This window comes from Lolium perenne, chromosome 2, assembly GCF_019359855.2.
Source record: "Lolium perenne isolate Kyuss_39 chromosome 2, Kyuss_2.0, whole genome shotgun sequence".
Taxonomy (NCBI): domain Eukaryota; kingdom Viridiplantae; phylum Streptophyta; class Magnoliopsida; order Poales; family Poaceae; genus Lolium; species Lolium perenne.
This window is the reverse complement of record NC_067245.2, coordinates 230,274,358-230,300,603: the sequence shown is the minus strand read 5'-3', so window position 1 is coordinate 230,300,603 and position 26,246 is coordinate 230,274,358. Positions and strand designations below refer to the sequence as shown.

At 45.4% G+C, this 26,246-nt stretch overlaps 1 protein-coding gene and 1 long non-coding RNA gene across 2 annotated transcripts; both read left to right on the top strand.

Moving 5' to 3' along the window:
- Window positions 1-873: 873 nt before the first annotated feature.
- LOC127335162 (CRM-domain containing factor CFM2, chloroplastic) lies at window positions 874-8,357 on the top strand. The gene is made up of 14 exons (XM_051361754.2): window positions 874-1,517; window positions 2,247-3,057; window positions 3,141-3,271; window positions 4,932-5,252; window positions 5,353-5,506; window positions 6,073-6,365; window positions 6,451-6,510; window positions 6,585-6,659; window positions 6,758-6,874; window positions 6,973-7,074; window positions 7,158-7,383; window positions 7,462-7,592; window positions 7,673-7,995; window positions 8,114-8,357. Exons 1-13 carry the CDS (start codon window positions 936-938, stop codon window positions 7,862-7,864), a joined length of 3,195 nt encoding a protein of 1,064 aa, XP_051217714.1. The 5' UTR covers window positions 874-935; the 3' UTR covers window positions 7,865-7,995; window positions 8,114-8,357.
- Window positions 8,358-19,444: 11,087 nt separating this feature from the next.
- Window positions 19,445-21,475, top strand: LOC139836135 (uncharacterized). Its single transcript, XR_011752437.1, has 2 exons — window positions 19,445-21,146; window positions 21,227-21,475. It is a non-coding gene; the product is annotated as an uncharacterized lncRNA (long non-coding RNA).
- The last annotated feature ends 4,771 nt before the right edge of the window (window positions 21,476-26,246 follow it).

Here is a 26,246-nt window from a genome sequence, read left to right as displayed (position 1 = left end):
CGATGAAAAATCTATTTTGTGTAATTCAAATGTGTGGCAAGTCTCCGTATGCATGGGTTATCTAAAATCACAAATATTCGGGTTTACTTAAGAAATCGTTTCCGGTGGGCAAAGCCATGCATACCTTGATTTATGGCAAATAGATTTGGCGGTAAACATTTTTGAGGTACGTGCTAGTTGTTGTACCCCAATCAGCAGCACCAATCTCGGAGCAGTAGGGGTGTAAACGGATTTGATTGGATTTTATTCGTACCATATTATTTACCATATATTTTTCTTCGATTCAAATCGGAGCAGATTTTGAAAGGTTTTAGATTCGAATGCGGATATCCAGACTACGGATTCAAATCAAAATGGGACGGATTCGGACTGAAAACAAAAACAGTCGGATATATGCTCTCATTGGTAGATAGTTATTGTCCTTACAAATTTTGAGAGAGATTTAAACTTTCAGTCCTGTGTAGTTAAGAAAAAAAAAAGACACAATATATTAAAACTCAAGCATTGATAGAAATTTAGAGCTAAACATGCTCTCCAAAAGAATTTGGTAACTCAATAATCACTAACCTTGTAAGATTGGCAATGGCTTTGGACCCAAAATTCAAATTATCCGATTTAAAACCTTTATCCAAATAAAATTTTGGATATCTATTTTCGCATGTTATTTGCTATACCATATCTTATATCGTATTTGAAGAACCACTTCGATATCGGATATCCTTGAATTTTTTTAAACTCAGATATAGATACCTAAATCAAATTCAGATCGATTTGCACGCGAAAATTATTATATCCATTTACACACCTACAGTCTACAGAGCAGCGACCCTGCCTTTCTTCCCTGCCACCTCCCAACGCCTTATCCTCCAGCCCCACGGCTAAGTTAAACCCCCTTCTTCTCCATCGGTTCCCAACTCCAACCCCGCCCCGCCCAAATGCTCCTCCAATTCTCCCCTCTCCTCCTATCGCTCCCCGTCGCCACCTCCAAGCCCCGCCACGGCCGCTCCCGCCCGCCTCCCATCCGCGCCTCGGCCCCCGCAGAGCCGGAGCTCCTCGCCAAGTCCGCGCTCCGCCGCATCTCCGACAAGCTCCGCAGCCTCGGCTACCTCGAAACCTCCCCCGCTCCGGCCCCATCCCCGGCCCCGGCCCCGAACGCCCCGTCCCCCGGGGAGATCTTCGTGCCCACCCCGACCCAGCTCCCCCGCCACCGCGTCGGCTCCACGCTCGACCCGAGCTGGGCCACGGGCGACGGCGAGGCGGACGCAGCGCGGCGCGGCCGCAGGGATGCGGCGGCGGCCCCGCCGTCCGCGGCGGAGCTCACGCTGCCGCGGGACGAGCTGCGGCGGCTGCAGGGGGTCGGCATCCGGCTGCGGAGGCGGCTCAAGGTCGGGAAGCCGGGCGTCACGGAGGGGGTCGTCAACGGGATACATGAGAGGTGGCGCAACGTCGAGCTCGTTAAGATCAGGTGCGACGACATCTCCGCCATGAACATGAGGCGCACCCACCAGATACTCGAGGTGAGCACCACCAGCCCCGTGGAACCGTGCTAGTATGTGTTTTCCATTAGTATTAACACGTTGAGAATAATTGGATGCTGGAAGGCGGAATACTGAGAATAGGACTTTATGTTGAATGCCACTGTATGTTATTAGTACTACTTGCCTTTCCACACTTCATGTACTCCGTATAAATGCTTGCGCACTCTTCATGTGAAACTTCTAGCAAGGGGGATGTGCAGAATGTAAGGACAAAATGCTGCTCAAATAACTTTGTACTTATTGTTTCTGCATTTTTTTTGAAATATTCTGCATTATATGTTTCATCTGACAAACAAACAAACAAATATCTGTAACAAGAGAAATGTTGTATGTCATCTGAATGCTGTTCAACTCGCAGTTTAATGCTCTGCGTTGAGAAAATGTGGATGCTGCAAGGCAGAATACTGAGAATAGTGCTAGTACTTTATCTCGAATGCCACTGTATGTTAGTATATTTGCCTTCCCACACTGTGATAGGATAAGATACTGTGTGTATACATGATTGCACGCTCTTCATGCGAAACTTCTAGCAAGGGGAAATATGCAGAATGTCATGACGAAATGCTGCTCAAATAACTTAATACTTATTGTTTCTGCATTGTATGTTTCATCTGACAAACAAACAAATATCTGTAACAAGAGAAATGTTGTATGTCGTCTCAATGCTGTTCAACTGGCTGTTTCATGCTCTGCGTTTTTCGCTTACAGAGGAAAACCGGAGGCCTAGTCATTTGGAGATCTGGAAGCACCATCATACTGTACAGAGGAGCCAACTACCAGTATCCTTATTTCCATGGCCAGCAAAAATTGGATGATCGTCTCAAGGATGAATCATCAGAGCAGAGCAGTCCTGATGGAGATCTTGGTATAGCATCCGCAGAACAATGTAGAAGTGAAGAGGATGCTGGGAATCATGCTGAAGATGATAGTGTTGATTACGAAGATGAGGAGGGCGATAATTTTGGTATAGTATATGGAGAACAGAGGAGTATAGGAGAGGAGCACGGGAATCATGGTAACGTATCTGTGCTGCAGAGCATCATTAGAGAGAAAGATGCAAATCATCCCACCTTATCCTCTAAAGGGCCTGTTGTTCACAGGCAGAAGGTAGATTTAGGCTTTAGACCAACAGCGAAAAACAATGATGGAGCTGCAAACAAACAGCATGCAAGATTTCATACAAGCACTAATGCCGATCGTCCTAGCGAGGTCAGGCCTTCAGGTAGGCCTACCTTAGTTACTGGTGTTGGTTCTCCGAATAAGTTTCGGTTGCAGTTGCCCGGGGAGGTCAAGCTTGCAGAGGAAGATGACAAATTATTAGATGGGCTGGGTCCACGGTTTTCTGATTGGTGGGGGTATGACCCCCTTCCAGTGGATGCTGATTTGTTGCCAGCTATGGTTCCTGGATTCCGTAGGCCTTTCCGTCTCCTTCCTTCAGGTGTACCACCCAAGCTAACAGATAGAGAAATGACTATCCTCAGAAGACTAGCTCGTCCGTTGCCTTACCACTACGCACTTGGTAATGTTTGGTAAATTTCTATCATCTTGGTTTACGTTTGATGTGGATTGCTGTTATGAACTTTCCTGTTTTCTACCGTGTAGGAAGAAGCAGTAACCTTCAAGGATTAGCTGCATCCATGATCAAGTTGTGGGAGAGATGTGAGGTAGCAAAAATTGCGATGAAGAGAGGTTCACGCTGCATTGATAGTGAGCTCGTCTCCGAGGAATTAAAGGTAGGTACTGTATTCAAGTTATACATTGCATTTCATGTTGTCTAGCACTTATTTTGTAGTAATACAGTAGTTTGATAGCACTGTAGCTTTAGCTTGTGAAATGTTAGCTGACTGTAACCCTGTTATTCAGGAGTAAAATCTCGATGTTTCCCCTGCTGAAAAAAAGATGTAAGATGTTTATCCGTGTTCCATCATAATTGACGTAATGCGCATCCTTGACATCATATGTGCCATCTAATATGGTGTCATGAAATGCGTAATCATTCATGATTGTCTAACTTGGACCTTCGGATCCATATTAAGTTGATCAAATCAATCCTCTGCTTGGTCACTTCCTTTGTTTTTTGACTGTATGACTTCTCCTTCATGATGTATCACATCTTGGTCTTACCATCCATCGTACTTGTCCTCACATATGAGACTTGTCCCTCTTGATGGATCGTATCAAATCGAATCTCGCAATGCGTCTTCTCAAGCTTTCCGTCTCTCGATGGTAAAATTGCAACGTGCAGGCTCAAAGAGGAGGTCAGGCCTCCCTTGCTAACCTGGATTGACTTTCTGTTTTAGTCTACTTTTATTTATAGCCTAACTCTAGTGGTGATTCTTACCTAGTGCAGACAATTTGTAAATCCCCTTGTAATGAACTTGCTGTCAGGACCTCCTGTACAGTCTTCCTTGATTTTCTTAAAGTTAAACTGCTACAGCTTAGGACTCCTACGTGTGTAAACTTTACTTTTTCTAATCTGAGGAAACTTAACAAGTTCATGTTTATGGTAGATTATTTTTTCTTCCACGGGGAGCAGTTGATTATCATTGTAATCAACTTAAGAGGTCAGCTGACAAGTTACCAAGAGGCTGGGGATCAAGCCCCAGAAAATCCAAAAATAAACCCACCTAATGTGTTATTAGCTGTGCTCAAATGACAACAATTAGCCGCAAGTTATGGCTGCTATACCAGTCTGACTAGCCAGCGGCTGTCTGCTCATCACCTTGATATATGAGATCGGACATTAGGCAAATTACTTTAGCTTTGCGTTTCTGATAATCCAAATCTGAGTCAGAATAATGCTGTGGACTGTAGAGGAACAACTCATACTTCACTGCTACAAAGTGGACATAAAAAATGTTGAATAGGGGCGTTTTCGTTGATGTTTTTCCAACCAGTTGAAACCGACTGTTAGAACTAAAATGTTGTATGCATTCGGTTAAAAAACTAACACTTATGAGCATTCTTTCCTGGTTCGACCCGCGAACAACAAAAAGAGAAGAACGAGTTTAATCCAAAGAACTGATAACACAGTCTACTCCACGGTCTAAAAGTTTGATATAGAAATATGTTCTATTCTTCTATTGATAGGCAGGGAGTACCTTTGTATATGAGATTTTATTAGTACTACTCATGAGCTAAGGAAAGTATGCTCTCATGCTACTTAAAAAATCTAACTTCAGGACTAAGTTATCTAGGTGTCAGAAAGTACAAGTAAACCAATGGCTATTTGCTTGTAATGTTTATTTGTCCCTCATCAAAACCTTTGTAAGCCCTTTGAACTTTACTTTTCTCTACTATACTCTTGAATTTCCATTACGAAGACATCATTCACTATAAGCTTCATCCTATATTACTATTATAAATTTTGCTGTTGTGTTTTTAATTTTGCAGGACTTGACCGGTGGGACTCTTTTGGCAAGGGATAACGAGTCAATTGTACTGTACAGAGGAAAAGATTTTCTCCCCCCAGCCGTCTCTCTCGCAATAGAAAAACGCAGAAAGCACGACAATTCCACAATCAGCAAGCTTAAGCCTGAAATTGAAGAAAGCCTACCTACTCAAGATGCTTCTGAACTGAAGATGGCTAGTGATGCCTCAGTACACAGGCACGAATGCTATGAAGAGAAGAATGTAGTGGAAACATCTGGTACAGAGTATAAAACAGAATCTCCAAATACAGTTCCCCATAATGTGGAGACCAGATTGTCCCAGGTATATTTTCAGTAATTTAACAGTTGCCATCTTTTGGTAATTTTGAGTTCTTCTTTAAAAAAAAATCCAGTCACATAATAGATGTAAACATATTATTCAGGCTCTAGCAGAGAAAGTGAAGGCTGAAAAACTTCTTGAAGAGCTAGAAAAGGCATCTCAGCCTTCAATAGCTGAAACAAGAGAATCCATCTCAGAGGAGGAGAGGTACATGTTGAGGAAAGTTGGTTTGCAGATGAAACCATTTCTGTTGCTAGGTGATTATTCTTCTCAACCGTCCTGTACACTGCGCACATCCGTTCTGAGCACATTGTTTTATATGAGTTTAATGAAAGATACGTGTAATATTTTCCTACAAGTGTCGTAGGGTTGCAGTTCTCATGTTAACATGATGAATCCTATGTGGCTTTATGCTCCTTGAAGTGCCCAAATTTGAATTTCTGTCATCTGATGCGACTCATCTTGAAAAAAAATGTCATTGTCTACCATCTAACACCTATCCATCACATCAGTGTTACTTTTGTAATCATCCAGCATAACGACCCAGCTCTCGCCCACACCAAAGGACCATTTATAGTATTCGTTACTCAACTTGCACAACCTGCGGTAACGATAATGATAGTCTACAATACTGGTTCTCAAGAATAATCTGATATCCTGGTCCTTAATGTAATGTGTATGACTAGATAGACAGCACAGATTGTTGTGATCTTTTTAAAGAAGGTGTGCATTAGGTAGCTAGGGCAAGGTTTCCATAAAAACCTCATGCATATATATCTTACATTTATCTCTTCTAATATTGTTGTTTTCAATTGACTTGCAGGAAGGAGAGGAGTTTTTGATGGAACAATTGAAAATATGCACCTTCATTGGAAGTATCGAGAACTTGTCAAGCTTATATGTAAAGAACACAGCATGGAAGATGTGAAATATGCTGCTCGAACTCTAGAAGCTGAGAGTGGTGGTATTTTGGTGGCAGTGGAGAGAGTGAGCAAAGGACATGCAATTATAATGTATCGAGGGAAGAACTACCAGAGGCCGTCAACTCTTAGGCCAAAATCTTTGTTGAATAAGAAAGATGCTCTGAAGCGTTCCGTGGAGCTTCAGCGCCGCAAGGTGAAACTTAAATGCACTTGTTTGTGATGGTCTTCTCGCGCAAGGTTTATTTTCAGACTGAAATAATATACTTTGTTTATTTTAGTCCTTGAAGCTTCACGTGCTTAATCTATCAAAGAACATCGACTACTTGAGGGGTCAGATGGTGAGTTTTAGTCCCTGAAACTTTGACACATTCTTTTTAGCAAGCGGAGTTTCATCCTGTGATTGTTTAATCAGGTGAACAAAGGCCATGAGAACAAAGGCATGCATGATCTCAGCAACAACTCTCGAACATTAGAGGAGACGAGTGAAGTAAACATTTTGAGAACTTGAATGTAGTTCCATTGCAGCCTAGTATTATGTCCCATCATGTGCCTGAATATCTATTTATGTTAATATGCATGGTCAAGGAAGTGCCTGAAGTTGCTCTTGAGTTTTTCGAGCCAGAGGGTGAGGAGTGCACTTCAGATGGAACAGATAGAGCCTTGAATTTAACCAGGTCTGGAGTTCCATTGGATGATACACAGGTTTATAGTTACCCTTATGGAAAACTCTACTTTGTAGTTTGCGATTTTTTAAATGATTTATGATGAACTAATGTGCATACTGCACATGGTATTTGCAGAAATTATGTTTGAACGTGCTTAAAGATGATTCCTCTGAGGCTTCAAGGCCATACCCGAATGAGAGTTCAAGTACAGCTTCATCAGATAATCTGATCAAATATGTGAGTTTGTTAGTGTTATCTGCCCACCGAATAGTTAACTTTTTTTTTGGTTCTCCGCTGATGCTGATGAATGGCTGTTGCAGCAAAAACGGCTGAGCTTTCCTGTCGCGTACCATTCAGACAGTGGTAGTGAAGGCGATTTCAAAGATGCCAAAACCCTTGGCCCTTCCCAGGCACTGGATGAGACTGTTATGGATCAGAGATGTACTCCTCACTTATCTTCCAGAGCTGCACCACTTACAAATCGAGAAAGGCTTGTGCTAAGGAAGCAAGCTCTGCAAATGAAGAAGCGACCAGTACTTGCCATTGGTATCTTCTTATTCTTTTCTCTTCTATTGCTTACACCAACTTCATATTAATAGTGTGATCATCGGATTCCTGTCATAGGGAGGAACAATGTCATCACGGGAGTTGCAACAACAATCCGAACACATTTCAAAAAGCATCCTCTTGCTATTGTGAATATTAAGAACAGAGCGGATGGTACTCCAGTTCAACAGCTGATATCAGAACTAGAGGTTTGTAATCTACACCAGAGTGTAGCTAGATCCTAAGTATTCTGACTAATCCAAGCTTTTTCGCTGTCCAATGGAAACAGGAGGCAACTGGATCGGTTCTAGTCTCGCGAGAACCAAACAAAGTGATTTTGTACAGAGGTTGGGGAGCAGAAATGTCACAGAAAAGCTCCAAGGAAGACAGTACAGTTGAGGGAGAAAAGGAGGTGATATCACCACAGCTTCTGGAAGCCATTAGATTAGAATGTGGATTGCACCCTGGTGAATCACAGTAGCTGGGCCTGGATCCTCGACAATATCTCTACAGATGTATTTCTAGAAGAAATATACAATCTCCACATGTGGTCTGTATTGGAGAAAATTCGTGTGTGGCAGATCGTGCACTGTGAAGCTGCACATAAGCAAGGTGTGGAACTATGCTGTGCTACAATAGTGGTGATCTTGTTTATTTGCAAATTTAAAATTGTATCTTTATGATGCATCGACTGAACTTTTGATTTGTTTGCCCTCTCTTTTTTATGCAGGTCCAGCTGAGCCTCATAGGCTGTGGAGATACAGACCAACATTGTTTCTATCAACCCCTTATTCTCATCTCCCTACGTGTAAATCTTATACTTCTGAGAATACATTCTGAACAAATTTTTCCCTAACCCAAATCAGATGTCACTAAAACTCTCAGCAGGTACAATCCGACAGAAAAACAACAACTAGCTGCAGATGCTGGAATCCAGCAAAATATGCAAGTGACTGAGGGAACCCCTTTTCTCCTATCATTTGTCCCGTTGGCTTTTACTGATGGCACAGGTAAAGATGCCATGACAAAAGGCAATGATATGTTTGCTGATTTGTTTCAGCACTACCGACACCAAGTCCTGTTGTTCATAGTGACAGATTTCTCAAATGCACGAGCTCTTGTCCTCCGCAGGCTGTGAATTCGACTAGAAGCGAATTGTGATAGCACTAGATTCGAATAGATGCGGCCTCTGATTGTAGGCTTTATCTGATCGCTGGTCATTCGGTTCACGGGCTAATATTGATAGTCTGTCAGGTAAAGCAAAACCATCGACCTGATTGGAGTATAAGGTTGGCACGATACTTTTACGAAAATGGTCAGAACTCAAGATTTCCCTATTATATCTTATAAGAAAAATAGAGCGCTTTGTATGTTAGGGCCCATTCTATCCATAGAAAGAAAACATCAACCGAAAAAAGGTGAAAATAAGCATCAAAGTGTGTTTGGTCATAGCAGATAATAAGAACATAGAAATTCATGCCGACAAGATACCTTCTTTAAAATTCCGACAATTTGTAATGATTTTTTTACACGAATCACGGCAGAACCTATTGCAAAAAAAGAGCGAAGAGCGCGGCTTTGGCCTTTCCAACCCTTACTGCATCTCTAATGGGGCGACGCAAATCGGACGGCTGCGTCCGTTTGCGTCGGCCCGCAGATGCCGAAATGATCGCCAGACCAACAATGTCCGTTTGCGTCGGGGGCAGCCCTAGTGGGTCGACGCATTTCGTCCGACGAGGCCAGTATGTTTTCTATTTATAGCTACTTAAAACAATCTAAGATTCCACCAAGTTTCTATGTTTAATGTGCGAAATTAAACTAAGTAATGCAACATGTTAAAAGAAAGTAGAGAAAAAAATGTTCACTATGATATTTCCAGGCAGAATAGAGGTTTTAAAGTAGGCAGTGCAACATGTTAAAATAAACTAAACATAAAAACTGCCAAATAATATGTTCAAGCATTAAAATGTTCACCATGATGTAAACAAACTATACTTCTTCTTTACGGACGCGTTTCCTGCGTTTTCTTCTTCTTCTTCTTCACAGACACGCTTCTTGCTGGTCACCTCTTTGGAAGAGGTAGTGTTGGTCGAGGCGTCCGACGAGCTTGTGTCCCCCTCCGACGAGTCACTAGGGTCTTCGTCGTCGTCCGTGAACGCATGCTGCCTCTGTGCCCGCGCCTGGGCCCTTACCTCTTTCTTTGCCGCCGCCGCCTTCTCCGCCTCCAGCCGTCTCCACTTTGCATCTTCATCCTCTTCCTTTTCCTCCTCATCCTGGCCGTCGTGGGCAACGGCGTCCCCCTCCTCATCCTCGACGTCCGTCGGCGGGAAGCTAGAGCTGCTTGACGTGGTAGCTCTATCCCACCAATGGCGCCATCCCGGCGACTTCCCCTCGCTATCGGTGTCCGATGGCAAAGATAGGTTGCTAAGGCTCGTAGAGATGAATGTTACAGGCCGGTTGGAGATCCTGAGCGCAAACGCATGGGTCTTATTGAGCGGGGATTAATGGAGGCGCAGATACCGAAGAGGGCTGCGGTTGCTCTTCCGCGGCGGTTCGCGCGTCGATCGACACGATTGCCACTCCGGCGTTTGCCCTTCCCGGCAGTTGTTGTGCTTACATTCATGCCGGCTCGAGTCAGGGTCGCTGCCAGGCGGGCTGTGGGAGAAGCGAGCGGATGCTCGCAACGTCTAGACGCAAACGTGCCACATATTTGCACCGTGTTTGCGTCTCCGCGGACGGCTCGATCAGTATACGTCGCTTCGCTGAAGCAGAGTCCGAACGTATTTTTAGACCGCGTCGCCCTATGCCCATATTACAAAATCCAGCTTTACCCGTTGCAAGAGGACAAAGCCGCCCCTTTTGGCCAAGCCTGCGAGCTTAACGGGAGTTAAAGTACGGGTACGTAGGGTTTGCTTTACCTGGCCCCGACATGTAGGCTCGGAATCTTGGATGCGGGAAAAGAGACGAGAAAAACTTCTAAAAAGACTGCACATGCACCTGAGCTGAGCGCCCGCAGAACTAGCGCTTTGTTTGGCACGCACACTTTATCCTGAAAAGCTACAGGGAATCCACACGCTCATGCTCGCACACTTTGTGCTTCAGCCTTTCAAGCCCGTGCTTCACCTGCACATTTTAACTTCCGCTTCCTGTAAAAATACATACGAACAACTCGATCTCGTTCCGTTTCTACCCCTCTCATTGCAAGTGGTTCGTCAGTCAGTCGCTTGACAAGTGGACACGGAACACAGCATGATGCAAGAGCAGCTCGTCATCAGAAATCCACATGGTAAAATGAGCGAAACGCTGCCCCGACACCCCGAGTTTACAGGTGACAGGACCGAGATGTCGTGTGTCCATCGATTGTTTTCGCTTCAGGGAGCATCTATCCCCCAAATTATTACACAGAGCATCGGTCCATTCCGGCATTCCTACACGATGCGCCTGTCTGGAGCGTACGAATGAGTCACCTCTATCGATTGCCCTCCGGAAAATGTATAGATATATGTCGAAGTGACTGTCATCAGCTGTGACGCGCACAAGCATGCCACTGTAAATTCAAAGATCACTGAAGATCTTTCAGCATCAGTGTAGGGCCATGCAAGCTGAGGTTGACAGCCTTTTTTCCTTCCTTTTTTTGGACAGTTCAGTCAGTGTGTGCTTTCTGTCTAGCATCGTCACCAAGAATTTGATGCTGGTTTAATTCATGCACCTAAAGGCAGCATTGGGCTCCTCTCATGCCTAGGCTAATTTAGTTCTTAGTATGAGTTTGGTGTAGGCCGTTTTTTTATTATTATTATTGCGTGAACTGGGAACCTCATGACTTCAATACTAGTATAAAGGATTGATGCAATATCCAAGTTTCCGAAAGTCTAAATCAATGAAAAAGAGCTAGACACTATATTTATATTCAATACTCAACCCTGCCGCAAGAAAAGGGGAAGAAAGGTGCATGACGCAGGCGCAAGCCATGTCACCGATGACGTGTAATTTGTGGCAGGATCACTGGTTTTTTCTCTTAGTTTTCACAGATGGCTCGTGCATTTCTCTCTTTTCAAATCTCCCAAAAGATGAGCATCACCAAGGAGGCAAGCACTTTCCTAGATTAACTTCTTATATGGTTCACATCTGTCTTTAACTTCAACTCTCACTTTTTTCAATAGGGACCGGTTCAAAGGACAGAGAACTTCAATTAATATCGTCGGTGGAGATACATTTTACACTCATTTGAGTGCGATCGATGTATTTTTCCAGTGCTTCACCAACATGACTAGTTTTGGAGTTTTCTGATGTTTTGGTAGCTCTATGACCAGCAATCTTGTATTATCTTTTTTGAATTTCTAAGTTTTCCATACTCTAGCATTTTCTCGTTCTTGCAGTCCAAAGAGGCCCTACGAGGTGACAATAGAGGCTAGCTCACTTGGTTAGAGAAGTTGATGTACAATCCGGCCATCCAGATTTAAGTCTTTATTGACGCAAATTTAGAATGTTATTACAAAAAAATGATGCCGACATTCTTTAAAAAAGAGGTGGCTGTTGGGATTCACCCACGGATCAATCACATCAAACTGGACAAACACACGCGAACACAAAGTTTATCGCCAAGGGTGCGTATCGCACCCTCTAATCCCTCTTTATTATTTCTCTTTTCTGTTTTCTCAACTCTCCTCACGATACAATCTGGTAAGACCTCACGTGTATATATACACGGACGGATAACCGACTCAACACCTGACCTACACCTACACGTACTAGACAACCTAGTACTACTCTGAACCAGAACCCGACTCCAGTATATGACCGACTTGATCTCAGCCAAGCAAACACATACGCGAAATACTTCCTAATTAACTAGATGATCGACTCTAAACCTAACACGTATATGACTATGACTTGAACAAGCACACAGATTGCATATGTCCAAACCGGACCCGACCAAAAAACTAGCTAGACTGATTAGGTAAGATTATTTCAACAATCTCCTCCTAATCTTAACTTTGTTGTATCCTCGTACTCCTCCTGATGTCGACTCTCGCAGCTTCATGTCACCTTTCTTCATTGTCATGTCCGTACAGTCAGTATGACCCGCAGGAAACATGCAGCGCACCTCTGCTCTGCTATGCTTTGTCACCGCCATTGATCGGCCCCTGCCGCACTCGGTTCGCACCTATGTGCCACCGCTATTGCTGGCATCCTCACACTCGGTTCGCACCATACTCCTCTTGTACTTGCTTGCAATAGTTTCTCCTCCTACTGCGCACACATCTCCTCGCTTTACGGTAGCTTTCCCTACCACCGTCCGCCTTCGGCATCGCACCGAACCCTGCTGGCCGCAACCAGGACGCTCCACGAGGACATGGACATAACTCACGGAACACCGTGCACACCTCACACACTTGACACGCTTCAACTGCAACAAATCATCACGGAGACGAGCACTTGGACACAACGACGACGACTCACTGACACGATACAGACCGCACGTGCTACCGTGCACACACTTGACTCCTTCACTCATCCGACTCCTCCGAAGACAATCTTGACGAGACTCCCGGCACCGCACCTCAGCACCACCTGTCCCATCCACGATCATCCGCAGCTCCACCACCTTGTGACGACAACTCTCCACCGTCTCCTCCTTGTCGTTCCACCGAACGACGATCGCCCACTCCGAGGCGCTAGTACGGGTCGCCTCCCCGGGGCAAGCGTAGCTTCAAAACTACGACCTCGCTCTGATACCAATTGTTGGGATTCACCCACGGATCAATCACATCAAACTGGACAAACACACGCGAACACAAAGTTTATCGCCAAGGGTGCGTATCGCACCCTCTAATCCCTCTTTATTATTTCTCTTTTCTGTTTTCTCAACTCTCCTCACGATACAATCTGGTAAGACCTCACGTGTATATATACACGGACGGATAACCGACTCAACACCTGACCTACACCTACACGTACTAGATAACCTAGTACTACTACGAACCGTAACCCGACTCCAGTATATGACCGACTTGATCTCAGCCAAGCAAACACATACGCGAAATACTTCCTAATTAACTAGATGATCGACTCTAAACCTAACACGTATATGACTATGACTTGAACAAGCACACAGATTGCATATGTCCAAACCGGACCCGACCAAAAAACTAGCTAGACTGATTAGGTAAGATTATTTCAACAATCTCCTCCTAATCTTAACTTTGTTGTATCCTCGTACTCCTCCTGATGTCGACTCGCGCAGCTTCATGTCACCTTTCTTCATTGTCATGTCCGTACAGTCAGTATGACCCGCAGGAAACATGCAGCGCACCTCTGCTCTGCTATGCTTTGCCACCGCCATTGATCGGCCCCTGCCGCACTCGGTTCGCACCTATGTGCCACCGCTATTACTGGCATCCTCACACTCGGTTCGCACCATACTCCTCTTGTACTTGCTTGCAATAGTTTCTCCTCCTACTGCGCACACATCTCCTCGCTTTACGGTAGCTTTCCCTACCACCGTCCGCCTTCGGCATCGCACCGAACCCTGCTGGCCGCAACCAGGACGCTCCACGAGGACATGGACATAACTCACGGAACACCGTGCACACCTCACACACTTGACACGCTTCAACTGCAACAAATCATCACGGAGACGAGCACTTGGACACAACAACGACGACTCACTGACACGATACAGACCGCACGTGCTACCGTGCACACACTTGACTCCTTCACTCATCCGACTCCTCCGAAGACAATCTTGACGAGACTCCCGGCACCGCACCTCGGCACCACCTGTCCCATCCACGATCATCCGCAGCTCCACCACCTTGTGACGACAACTCTCCACCGTCTCCTCCTTGTCGTTCCACCGAACGACGATCGCCCACCCCGAGGCGCTAGTACGGGTCGCCTTCCCGGGGCAAGCGTAGCTTCAAAACTACGACCTCGCTCTGATACCAATTGTTGGGATTCACCCACGGATCAATCACATCAAACTGGACAAATACACGCGAACACAAAGTTTATCGCCAAGGGTGCGTATCGCACCCTCTAATCCCTCTTTATTATTTCTCTTTTCTGTTTTCTCAACTCTCCTCACGATACAATCTGGTAAGACCTCACGTGTATATATACACGGATGGATAACCGACTCAACACCTGACCTACACCTACACGTACTAGATAACCTAGTACTACTCTGAACCAGAACCCGACTCCAGTATATGACCGACTTGATCTCAGCCAAGTAAACACATACGCGAAATACTTCCTAATTAACTAGATGATCGACTCTAAACCTAACACGTATATGACTATGACTTGAACAAGCACACAGATTGCATATGTCCAAACCGGACCCGACCAAAAAACTAGCTAGACTGATTAGGTAAGATTATTTCAACAATCTCCTCCTAATCTTAACTTTGTTGTATCCTCGTACTCCTCCTGATGTCGACTCTCGCAGCTTCATGTCACCTTTCTTCATTGTCATGTCCGTACAGTCAGTATGACCCGCAGGAAACATGCAGCGCACCTCTGCTCTGCTATGCTTTGCCACCGCCATTGATCGGCCCCTGCCGCACTCGGTTCGCACCTATGTGCCACCGCTATTGCTGGCATCCTCACACTCGGTTCGCACCATACTCCTCTTGTACTTGCTTGCAATAGTTTCTCCTCCTACTGCGCACACATCTCCTCGCTTTACGGTAGCTTTCTCTACCACCGTCCGCCTTCGGCATCGCACCGAACCCTGCTGGCCGCAACCAGGACGCTCCACGAGGACATGGACATAACTCACGGAACACCGTGCACACCTCACACACTTGACACGCTTCAACTGCAACAAATCATCACGGAGACGAGCACTTGGACACAACGACGACGACTCACTGACACGATACAGACCGCACGTGCTACCGTGCACACACTTGACTCCTTCACTCATCCGACTCCTCCGAAGACAATCTTGACGAGACTCCCGGCACCGCACCTCGGCACCACATGTCCCATCCACAATCATCCGCAGCTCCACCACCTTGTGACGACAACTCTCCACCGTCTCCTCCTTGTCGTTCCACCGAACGACGATCGCCCACCCCGAGGCGCTAGTACGGGTCGCCTCCCCGGGGCAAGCGTAGCTTCAAAACTACGACCTCGCTCTGATACCAATTGTTGGGATTCACCCACGGATCAATCACATCAAACTGGACAAACACACGCGAACACAAAGTTTATCGCCAAGGGTGCGTATCGCACCCTCTAATCCCTCTTTATTATTTCTCTTTTCTGTTTTCTCAACTCTCCTCACGATACAATCTGGTAAGACCTCACGTGTATATATACACGGACGGATAACCGACTCAACACCTGACCTACACCTACACGTACTAGATAACCTAGTACTACTCTGAACCTGAACCCGACTCCAGTATATGACCGACTTGATCTCAGCCAAGCAAACACATACGCGAAATACTTCCTAATTAACTAGATGATCGACTCTAAACCTAACACGTATATGACTATGACTTGAACAAGCACACAGATTGCATATGTCCAAACCGGACCCGACCAAAAAACTAGCTAGACTGATTAGGTAAGATTATTTCAACAATCTCCTCCTAATCTTAACTTTGTTGTATCCTCGTACTCCTCCTGATGTCGACTCTCGCAGCTTCATGTCACCTTTCTTCATTGTCATGTCCGTACAGTCAGTATGACCCGCAGGAAACATGCAGCGCACCTCTGCTCTGCTATGCTTTGCCACCGCCATTGATCGGCCCCTGCCGCACTCGGTTCGCACCTATGTGCCACCGCTATTGCTGGCATCCTCACACTCGGTTCGCACCATACTCCTCTTGTACTTGCTTGCAATAGTTTCTCCTCCTACTGCGCACACATCTCCTCGCTTTACGGTAGCTTTCCCTACCACCGTCCGCCTTCGGCATCGCACCGAACCCTGCTGGCCGCAACCAGGACGCTCCACGAGGACATGGACATAACTCACGGAACACCGTGCACACCTCACACACTTGACACGCTTCAACTGCAACAAATCATCACGGAGACGAGCACTTGGACATAACGACGACGACTCACTGACACGATACAGACCGCACGTGCTACCGTGCACACACTTGACTCCTTCACTCATCCGACTCCTCCGAAGACAATCTTGACGAGACTCCCGGCACCGCACCTCGGCACCACCTGTCCCATCCACAATCATCCGCAGCTCCACCACCTTGTGACGACAACTCTCCACCGTCTCCTCCTTGTCGTTCCACCGAACGACGATCGCCCACCCCGAGGCGCTAGTACGGGTCGCCTCCCCGGGGCAAGCGTAGCTTCAAAACTACGACCTCGCTCTGATACCAATTGTTGGGATTCACCCACGGATCAATCACATCAAACTGGACAAACACACGCGAACACAAAGTTTATCGCCAAGGGTGCGTATCGCACCCTCTAATCCCTCTTTATTATTTCTCTTTTCTGTTTTCTCAACTCTCCTCACGATACAATCTGGTAAGACCTCACGTGTATATATACACGGACGGATAACCGACTCAACACCTGACCTACACCTACAGGTACTAGATAACCTAGTACAACTCTGAACCTGAACCCGACTCCAGTATATGACCGACTTGATCTCAGCCAAGCAAACACATACGCGAAATACTTCCTAATTAACTAGATGATCGACTCTAAACCTAACACGTATATGACTATGACTTGAACAAGCACACAGATTGCATATGTCCAAACCGGACCCGACCAAAAAACTAGCTAGACTGATTAGGTAAGATTATTTCAACAATCTCCTCCTAATCGTAACTTTGTTGTATCCTCGTACTCCTCCTGATGTCGACTCTCGCAGCTTCATGTCACCTTTCTTCATTGTCATGTCCGTACAGTCAGTATGACCCGCAGGAAACATGCAGCGCACCTCTGCTCTGCTATGCTTTGCCACCGCCATTGATCGGCCCCTGCCGCACTCGGTTCGCACCTATGTGCCACCGCTATTGCTGGCATCCTCACACTCGGTTCGCACCATACTCCTCTTGTACTTGCTTGCAATAGTTTCTCCTCCTACTGCGCACACATCTCCTCGCTTTACGGTAGCTTTCCCTACCACCGTCCGCCTTCGGCATCGCACCGAACCCTGCTGGCCGCAACCAGGACGCTCCACGAGGACATGGACATAACTCACGGAACACCGTGCACACCTCACACACTTGACACGCTTCAACTGCAACAAATCATCACGGAGACGAGCACTTGGACACAACGACGATGACTCACTGACACGATACAGACCGCACGTGCTACCGTGCACACACTTGACTCCTTCACTCATCCGACTCCTCCGAAGACAATCTTGACGAGACTCCCGGCACCGCACCTCGGCACCACCTGTCCCATCCACGATCATCCGCAGCTCCACCACCTTGTGACGACAACTCTCCACCGTCTCCTCCTTGTCGTTCCACCGAACGACGATCGCCCACCCCGAGGCGCTAGTACGGGTCGCCTCCCCGGGGCAAGCGTAGCTTCAAAACTACGACCTCGCTCTGATACCAATTGTTGGGATTCACCCACGGATCAATCACATCAAACTGGACAAACACACGCGAACACAAAGTTTATCGCCAAGGGTGCGTATCGCACCCTCTAATCCCTCTTTATTATTTCTCTTTTCTGTTTTCTCAACTCTCCTCACGATACAATCTGGTAAGACCTCACGTGTATATATACACGGACGGATAACCGACTCAACACCTGACCTACACCTACACGTACTAGATAACCTAGTACTACTCTGAACCAGAACCCGACTCCAGTATATGACCGACTTGATCTCAGCCAAGCAAACACATACGCGAAATACTTCCTAATTAACTAGATGATCGACTCTAAACCTAACACGTATATGACTATGACTTGAACAAGCACACAGATTGCATATGTCCAAACCGGACCCGACCAAAAAACTAGCTAGACTGATTAGGTAAGATTATTTCAATAGTGGCTAGAGGGCACAAGATCCATATTCCTGAACAAACCCTAATTAGTCTCGTGTGAGAATCATCCACCAACTCAAATTCCCACCTACCCCTTCTTTCTCTCTCCCATACTACTAAATCTGTGTTGTCTATTCTTAAAAAAAAATGAAAATGGTTACTTTTCTTCGCTACTTTTTTTAGCTTACTACTTTTGAAAATCTCAAATTGTTTAGGCCATACTTTTGTATGTTTTGCATCAAACTTCTTCGGTTGTACTCCAAATACAGCTTAGCTATGCAACTTCAAAAATAAAAAAATTGAAAAAGTGACCTAGAATACCTCGTACTACCTTCGTTCCAATGAATGAGCCGTACTTTTTTTAGAACAAAAACCAAACTATGTAAACTTTGAACAAGTTTTTAGAATAAATCTTTAGCGTGTAAAATACAAAATTTATATTGTTGGGTATAATATGAAATATATTGTTATATAATATTTATGAAAAATATAGTTTTTGGTAGTTTCTTCTAAAAGTTTGGAAAACTTTACTTGGCTTTATTTTTTTTAAAAAAAACTTCATATTCTTTGAAATAGATGGAGCACTCCATATTTGGCCTTTTTGTTTTGTGTTGTTTTTATCTGGTCCCAGCTCCCAAGGGAACCAAGGGATGGCCAAGCTATTGACAGGCCTTAAAATGCCCTAAAACCTTGTAGACTATAGCCAGACTTCATCACCACCATCCGGTATCCACTACCGTCACAATCACATCAGGGGAGAAGAGTGGAGAGAGAGAGAGAGAGGGGGAGGGAGACCCCTGGAAAGAAGATCAAAAGCTCAAGAAACCAAGAAAGGACGTGTGTGGCTTGTGTCGATGGCCTTCATCATTCCACACCATGTGATGCGAGGAGCCTCTCGTCCTCCTCCCCCTACTTCCAAGAAGCAATCATGCTGCCTCGAGCTCCTTGGGCCCTTCGCCATCATCACCACCACCACCACCACCACCACCGCTTCTCTTCAGTGCTACCTACTTCCAGGAAGAAGAGGCCGGGGGAGCTATAGTTCATGAAGAGAGAGAGAGAGAGGTCTGTGCTGGTGTACGAGGGGGGGACGGAGGAGAGAGAAGACATAGGCGGCCAGAGGGTGAGGTGTTAGAGAGAGAAGGTGCATCATGATGATTTGGTTGTTGGGTTCTTCCGGTACTCGTCATGTGAGTCAAGAAGCCATCATCAGATCGCTGCACCTGATCTCCTTCTAGCTCGACCCATCTTCTCCCCATATCTTCTTCCTCCACAACTCGTGCTGCCTCTTCTTCGTACGCTGCCATGGCCATGGGGAATCAAGCAACTTGGTCCGAATCGACGTCCGTGTGTTCTTTCTAGGGTGATCTATTTATGCAAGACAGAGACGATAGCTGCTGCTGATTGCTAAAGTATGTCATGCAACGTTATGTTATGTGCTATGTTATTGATCCTTTGTATTTCCGATCGTATTATTGATGTGTCCCTTCATATGGCAAACACCACAAGTTTATCCCTCTTTGTTTGTTTTGGTCCACTCTTTGTAGATCGATCCGATGCATGTGTTTGCTGTTCATTAGTTTCGTGGATCTCCTTGCGATATTCTTAGGAACTTCTAGATCGATCGATTTGCAGTTTGTTTGTAGATCGATCGATTGGCAGTATGATCTGGCCTGCCTGACTAGCAAGAGCCCTTGGCTGCCTCAAATTTCTTCGGCAGTAGCACTGCGTCGACCTAGCTAGCAGTAGTACTAGCGCGCTGCGTGCCAACTAATATGTCAGACTACCCACAATGGGAGTATCATAGGTAGTATCATGCATTCCATGCATGCAAAATACTGATGTGGCAGTGTAATTAAGGACGAGAGAGAGTGTACTAGTATCATAGGTAGATACTGTATCATAGCACATACTACTAGAAAAATTAATGTCAAGTAAATCCTGTACATATATTTGCATTGAGATTCTACAAAATAATTAATATATAGAGACTATGATACTAGTATATGATACCATGCATTGTGGAGATAGTAACATGTAGTAGTATCATACGCATGATACTTCTATATGATACTATGCATTGTGACTAGTCTCATGATAGCTTGTGTCGGACAATAGCTCAGGTAGTCCATCTAGCTTCACATGAATGAATGCTACATCTTCCATTTCCAATGCAATCCTTTGTAGGATATGCAACAGCTTCCTATCGATGTGAGCATTAAATTGCAGCAAAAATCCAAATAGGGTATACACTTAATTAGTAGAAAATACAAGGGGGTAAAAATATGAATGGTCGTATATGGATTACTAGTAATCCACACGTAGAAAATGTGATACGAGAAACTAATTGTTGCTGTATTCACCTCCTCCCTCCATTCAAGATATGTCACCCTTGATTTCACATAAACTATATGGTTCTGTTTTTCGTAACAACTTCTGTAAATTTTCTTGATGCATGTTCTAAAAATACATTTCAAGAAGCACCAATATAGATCGAAGTTGTGTTTGGAGAGTATACACATATCAAAATGATACACGAGAGAAGCCGTGAAGAAGTAAAATTGCAAAGTAGGTTAGACCTTAATTGTATAGTGGTTTTCTACTTCTCATATCCTCTTTGATTTGCAGAAATTTTGAAATGTATGTTTAGCGGAAAACACATAATCAGAATGTCATTAAATATTCAACTAATACTTCATGATTATAGGAAAAGCATAGGATTATTTGTCCCAGCAGGTTGAAGTGGATGTGAGTTTTCCTATGAAAAATGTGATCCTCTGATTCAAAGTATTTATGAAGGTTTCGATCCTTACAAATTTCTTATGTAGGACATGATCATAATCCCTTCAGAACATTCCACAGGGATCATTCAATAAAACCTCTCTTTTTCGGTAGGGTGGAATGGCACCCCGGTCTCTGCATCGAAGCAATGCACACACCTTACACTCAACCCTCTTCTGTAATTCCTTTGTTTTTGGTTTGGCGTCAAACATTCTTTGATGCAAGTTTATGTAGTTTTCTAATCGTATAGGATTCAAGATGTACATGTTACGTAGATCATGTATTTTTCCTGCTCATGCGTTTTGAGAATCATGGGACTAGAACGGGCCTTGTAAATGAGTTCTAAGGGAAAAAATATATGTGGTTAGAAATCATACAAATCAAAGAACCCATATAAATAAGTACCTAGGGATTACAGTCCTCCAAATATTATTTGCAAGTCATAGCATCAAAGATCCCCATACGATTACAACGAAGTTATATCTTCATATATTTTACTGCTACATAATTTCTAGATTGCGGTTCCTTTTTAGAGGTAGCTAGCTAATCATCATCCAAACAGAAGTTTTAGAGTAGTTCAGTTTCATATATCTTAGGTATTCTATGATATCAGCTACTCCCTCCGTCTCGGTTTAACAGACGCGCACGTAGTTTAAGAAATTGCCTTGACTATTATTTGGGTCAATAAATATGAAACATTTGTCACAAAAATTATATCATTGGAAAGCTATCATATGAATCTAATGATATGGATTTTGTAGACATAAAATTTATATTGTGTTAACCAAATTAATGGTCAAAGTTCATCTTAAACTGCGTGTGTGCATGTTAAACTGAGACAGAGAGAGTATATCTAGCATGTATCATGGCTGAAAATAGAAGCACTGTTATGTTAGAGTGTGTTTAATCAATAGCAAAATCACCGGAGTGGCTAAGTAGAGGCCTTTGGATGGTACACAAGGATGTTATAGTGTGTTTAATGAAGAAACACAATCATAGAAGTAGCTGAGAAGAAGTTTTTGAATGCCGCACAACAAAAGTACAACAATTTCAGAGATTGTGTGTTACTATTTGATGAGAGAGAGAGAGAGAGAGAGAGAGAGAGAGAGAGAGAGATGGCTGAAAAAAGAAGCACTGTTATGTTAGAGTGTGTTTAATCAATAACAAAATCACCGGAGTGGCTAAGTAGAGGCCTTTGGATGCTACACAAGGATGTTATAGTGTGTTTAATGGAGAAACACAATCACAGGAGTAGCTGAGAAGAAGTCTTTGAATGCCGCACAACAAAAGTACAACAATTTTCAGAGATTGTGTGTTACTATTTGATGAGAGAGAGAGAGAGAGAGAGAGAGAGAGAGAGAGATGTCACAAAAAAAATTAAACTGACAAACGTTATGGAACGGGAAGGAGTGTTACTGATCAGGCTGCATGAAAAAATTATCTCGAGCTATGCAGCTGCCTTGTGGAGAGGATGAAGAAAAACAGCAGAGCACGGACAACGATCGACAGAATTAAGTCAGCCGCTGGCTAGAAAGATCCTCTGTGAAGAGGAGGAGGAGAGAAACGCGGCCGGGTAGGGACCCCGCGACCCGTGGCCGGCGGGACGGGATCGGGGAACATGACGCCGCGCCAAGCCGCCCACGGCGGCAGGCAGGCTAGTACTTTCAACCTACGCGTCCGCCCGCCGCCTGTGCACGATTAGTCAGCCTGCCAGAGTACGCCCGCTGGAACCACGACCGCCTCCACCAATAACACGGCGCACCGCACGGGATGGCAGCCTACCAGGCGGCGCTCTCGCGATGAGATTTATTGCCCGCGCGGCCGTCACGATGCCTGCCGGCTTTGGTGTTAGCCGGGTCAGCCGCTTTGGTGCCACAGTTGTGCCCCTCAAATACTACCCGAAGGGCGTGTTTAGTAGCCTGCATCACTTTCCTGCATCACTGATGTATCGGGGCGGGAAGGAGTTCCCTGCGCGTCGCAGACGGACCATGGGCTATAAAAGTCTCGTTGTTTGGTGACCTGCATAGAGTATTTTCGCCCCTTGGAGATTTGGGCTCTGCCCGTTTGGTAGGTCGGTTTTCAGGTCTCCTAGCAGCCTAGAACAGCGCCGCTGTTGTTTGGTTGCAACCTAGAAACTGCTTCTGCTTACCTTTTATCTTCGATGGTGAGGTTATCAGCGATCAACAACACAAGGAAGGACACAGTTCAGAGTTCAGACAAACTAAGCAGTGATAAAAGTTCAAACACCCTTCGTAGTTCAGCACACAAGACGATCATAGTTCAGAACACAGGACGATCATAGTTCAGGACACACCATAGACGATCATAGTTGAACATGATCAGCAAGTACACACAGACCAGAAGCTTCAGACATGACTTTGGAAGACGACACACCTGGTCGCGTCGCCATGGTAACCGCACATGGTCATCACCTCAGTGCAGGTGTAGTCGAAGATGACCACATTGTACTGGAAGGTGGACACCTTCTTGAAGACGAGGAACTAATCTATCTGCAGCTGATGAGCGACGACGAAGGCCGCCCACCCCTGGTCGATGTATACGTTATCGTCTTCTCTCACCGTAGTCATCCTCCAGTAGCAGCCTGTGTTGGTGATGACGATGATGTTCGAAGGGATTTCTCTGAATCACCTGACGAAATCTCGAGGGATCCTTAGCCGGTTGAAGGTTGGCTTGAAGACGATACACATGAACTGGTCCGGCCCTACGTTCGGCTGGAAGTGGCCGACGTTAGCCGCCCTTCTCTTCTTGGACGGTCCCTCGTCGGGGGTCTGAGGTGACCCAAGCTTGAGCTTCTCAGTCTGCCACAAGAACACATGCCATTAGAGGTGTGCTTGTCACAAGTATAGATGAAAACGAACATTGGAAACATGTGATGCCTCATATATTGGATCACACGGCATCACAAGGGATTGCCCTCAAACTAAGTCTAGTGTGCAAGATATCACACACCCACGACTAAGTTTGAGGGCAACACCTTGCCTTCCAGTGTGCCAGTGTTCAATCATTGGCCAACGCACTAGACAAACCAAAATGAGACCTCATATATGTAGGATCACACGGCAAGCAAAGGGACTGCCCGCAAACTAAGTCTAGTGTGCAAGTCCTATGGCACACCAACGACTAAGTTTGCGGGCAGCACCTTGCCTTCCAGTGTGCAATTGTTGAATCATTGGCCAATGCACTAGACAAACATGGAAATCAAGGTAGCATAGGCCTCATAGAATGAGAACGTATGGAGGAGATGTTTGACCTGAACCAATGGCATGGTGATGTTCAGTCATGCCATAGGTTCCGATCAATCATCTCCTCACACTATGATTACCGGTTACAATCATCGGCCTAGTTCAATCAGAAACTACACAATCTACAACAAACTACCGCGACTCATTCCGCACATCAATCTCAACATGCTAAACCCCAGCACAAAAAACCCTTCCCCTCTTTGCATGCACAGTAAAATCTCCCAGTTTCAGCAATCCAATGCCCGATCTAGGAAGGACCTACCGTAATCCGATATTATAGTTTCAGATCTAAGCTAATTGAGAGCGTCAAAAGAAAGAACTGGACAAGAACATCAAGAAATGGGGACGAACACCTTGGAAACGTCAATCCGACCGCTATCCTACCAGAAACCCTACCATATCCAATCTGCATGTCGTCGCAAATGACCAACAATGGCATGTTATGGAAGAACGAGTACGAAGGTGAGAAGGAGAGATTGTTACCGCCATTCTTCCAGCCGAGGACAAGCTCGAGGTCGCGGGCGAACTCGAGATGCCGACGAAGACTACGGAGCAGGTTGCGGATGCCCCGATGATGCTCGTCGAGGTCTCCTCCTCCGGTAGCGGTGCTCCTCCGTGCGTCGGTGTGGCTGATTGGTCGGCGGGAGGGGAACCACCGGGTGATGTGACAGTTTGGGGGGAGGTGAGAGTGCAGTCGTGACTGAGAGGAAGGAGAGGGGAGCGGTGAGCCTAATTATGGCGCATGTTCCCGAAGGGACGCGGTGTCTCCGCCTCCATTCTCCACGCGTGCAGGCTTTTGTCCGCAACGGGCCTGGCCCTGGAGAAACTGCCATTCCGGGCGTTCCTCCAGGGCCTGTCCCGGGGGTGCTTTAAAACCCGGTTCATGCAACAACGCAGTGGGCTGCAGGCATCCAAACGGGCCGAAAATTGCTGGCCCGATGTGAGCCAAGGGGGATGCAGCCTACCAAACGCGTCCCAAGTATTCAACGCTTAAGTTTTTCCTATACCCATCTCCAACAAGGATAAATAGATTAAAAACACTCGCTTTTGCAACATATAAATTGAAGAAAATAGTCTTAAACGATTAGCCATAATTTACGAAAAGAATAGCAAATTATAAACATCAACACATACTTATAAACACCAACATATTATATACAATCACGTTCTCATAAACAACATCGCGTGGTCATAAACATCAACATATCTAGATGGTTAATTTCTTACACCCATTTTATCTGATGGGTATGATATTTTCTCATTTATATATCTATGGCTATTTTTTATCCCGTACTTGTACTCCTATCAAAATTTTGCCCACCCGGTGCGTGGGTGGTTCCCATTAGCCATTGTCATCCCTAACCTTGACTAATGGACCCACTATTGACAAGGTGTTCGTTTTCATGGCCCTCGCCATGCGCACGTCCTCTCACTCTATGGGTAACACGACGGAGGAAGAGCTCAACGCAAGTCCAAGGGAAGACATAGACGGGTCGGCAAGGAGAATTATGGGTGTCCAATGGAACAGGAAAACGGCTCATTGAAAATATTGGCTCGGCAAATGACATTCTCTCCCCGGCAAACTTGATGACCTCTAAATCGCCCGACGTTGAGCAAAGGCTGCCGAGCAAATCCTTCTGGCGCCACTTGAAAGCTTAGATCGTACGCATTGGAAGTGAAAAATTTATCGTACCAAATGGCGATGTAAGTATATCAGTCACATGCGAATCCCTCGATCATTCTGCAGGTTGTTTCATCAGAAGATCTTTGGATTTGGCATGTCTTCTTTGGATCGCTAGGGTTT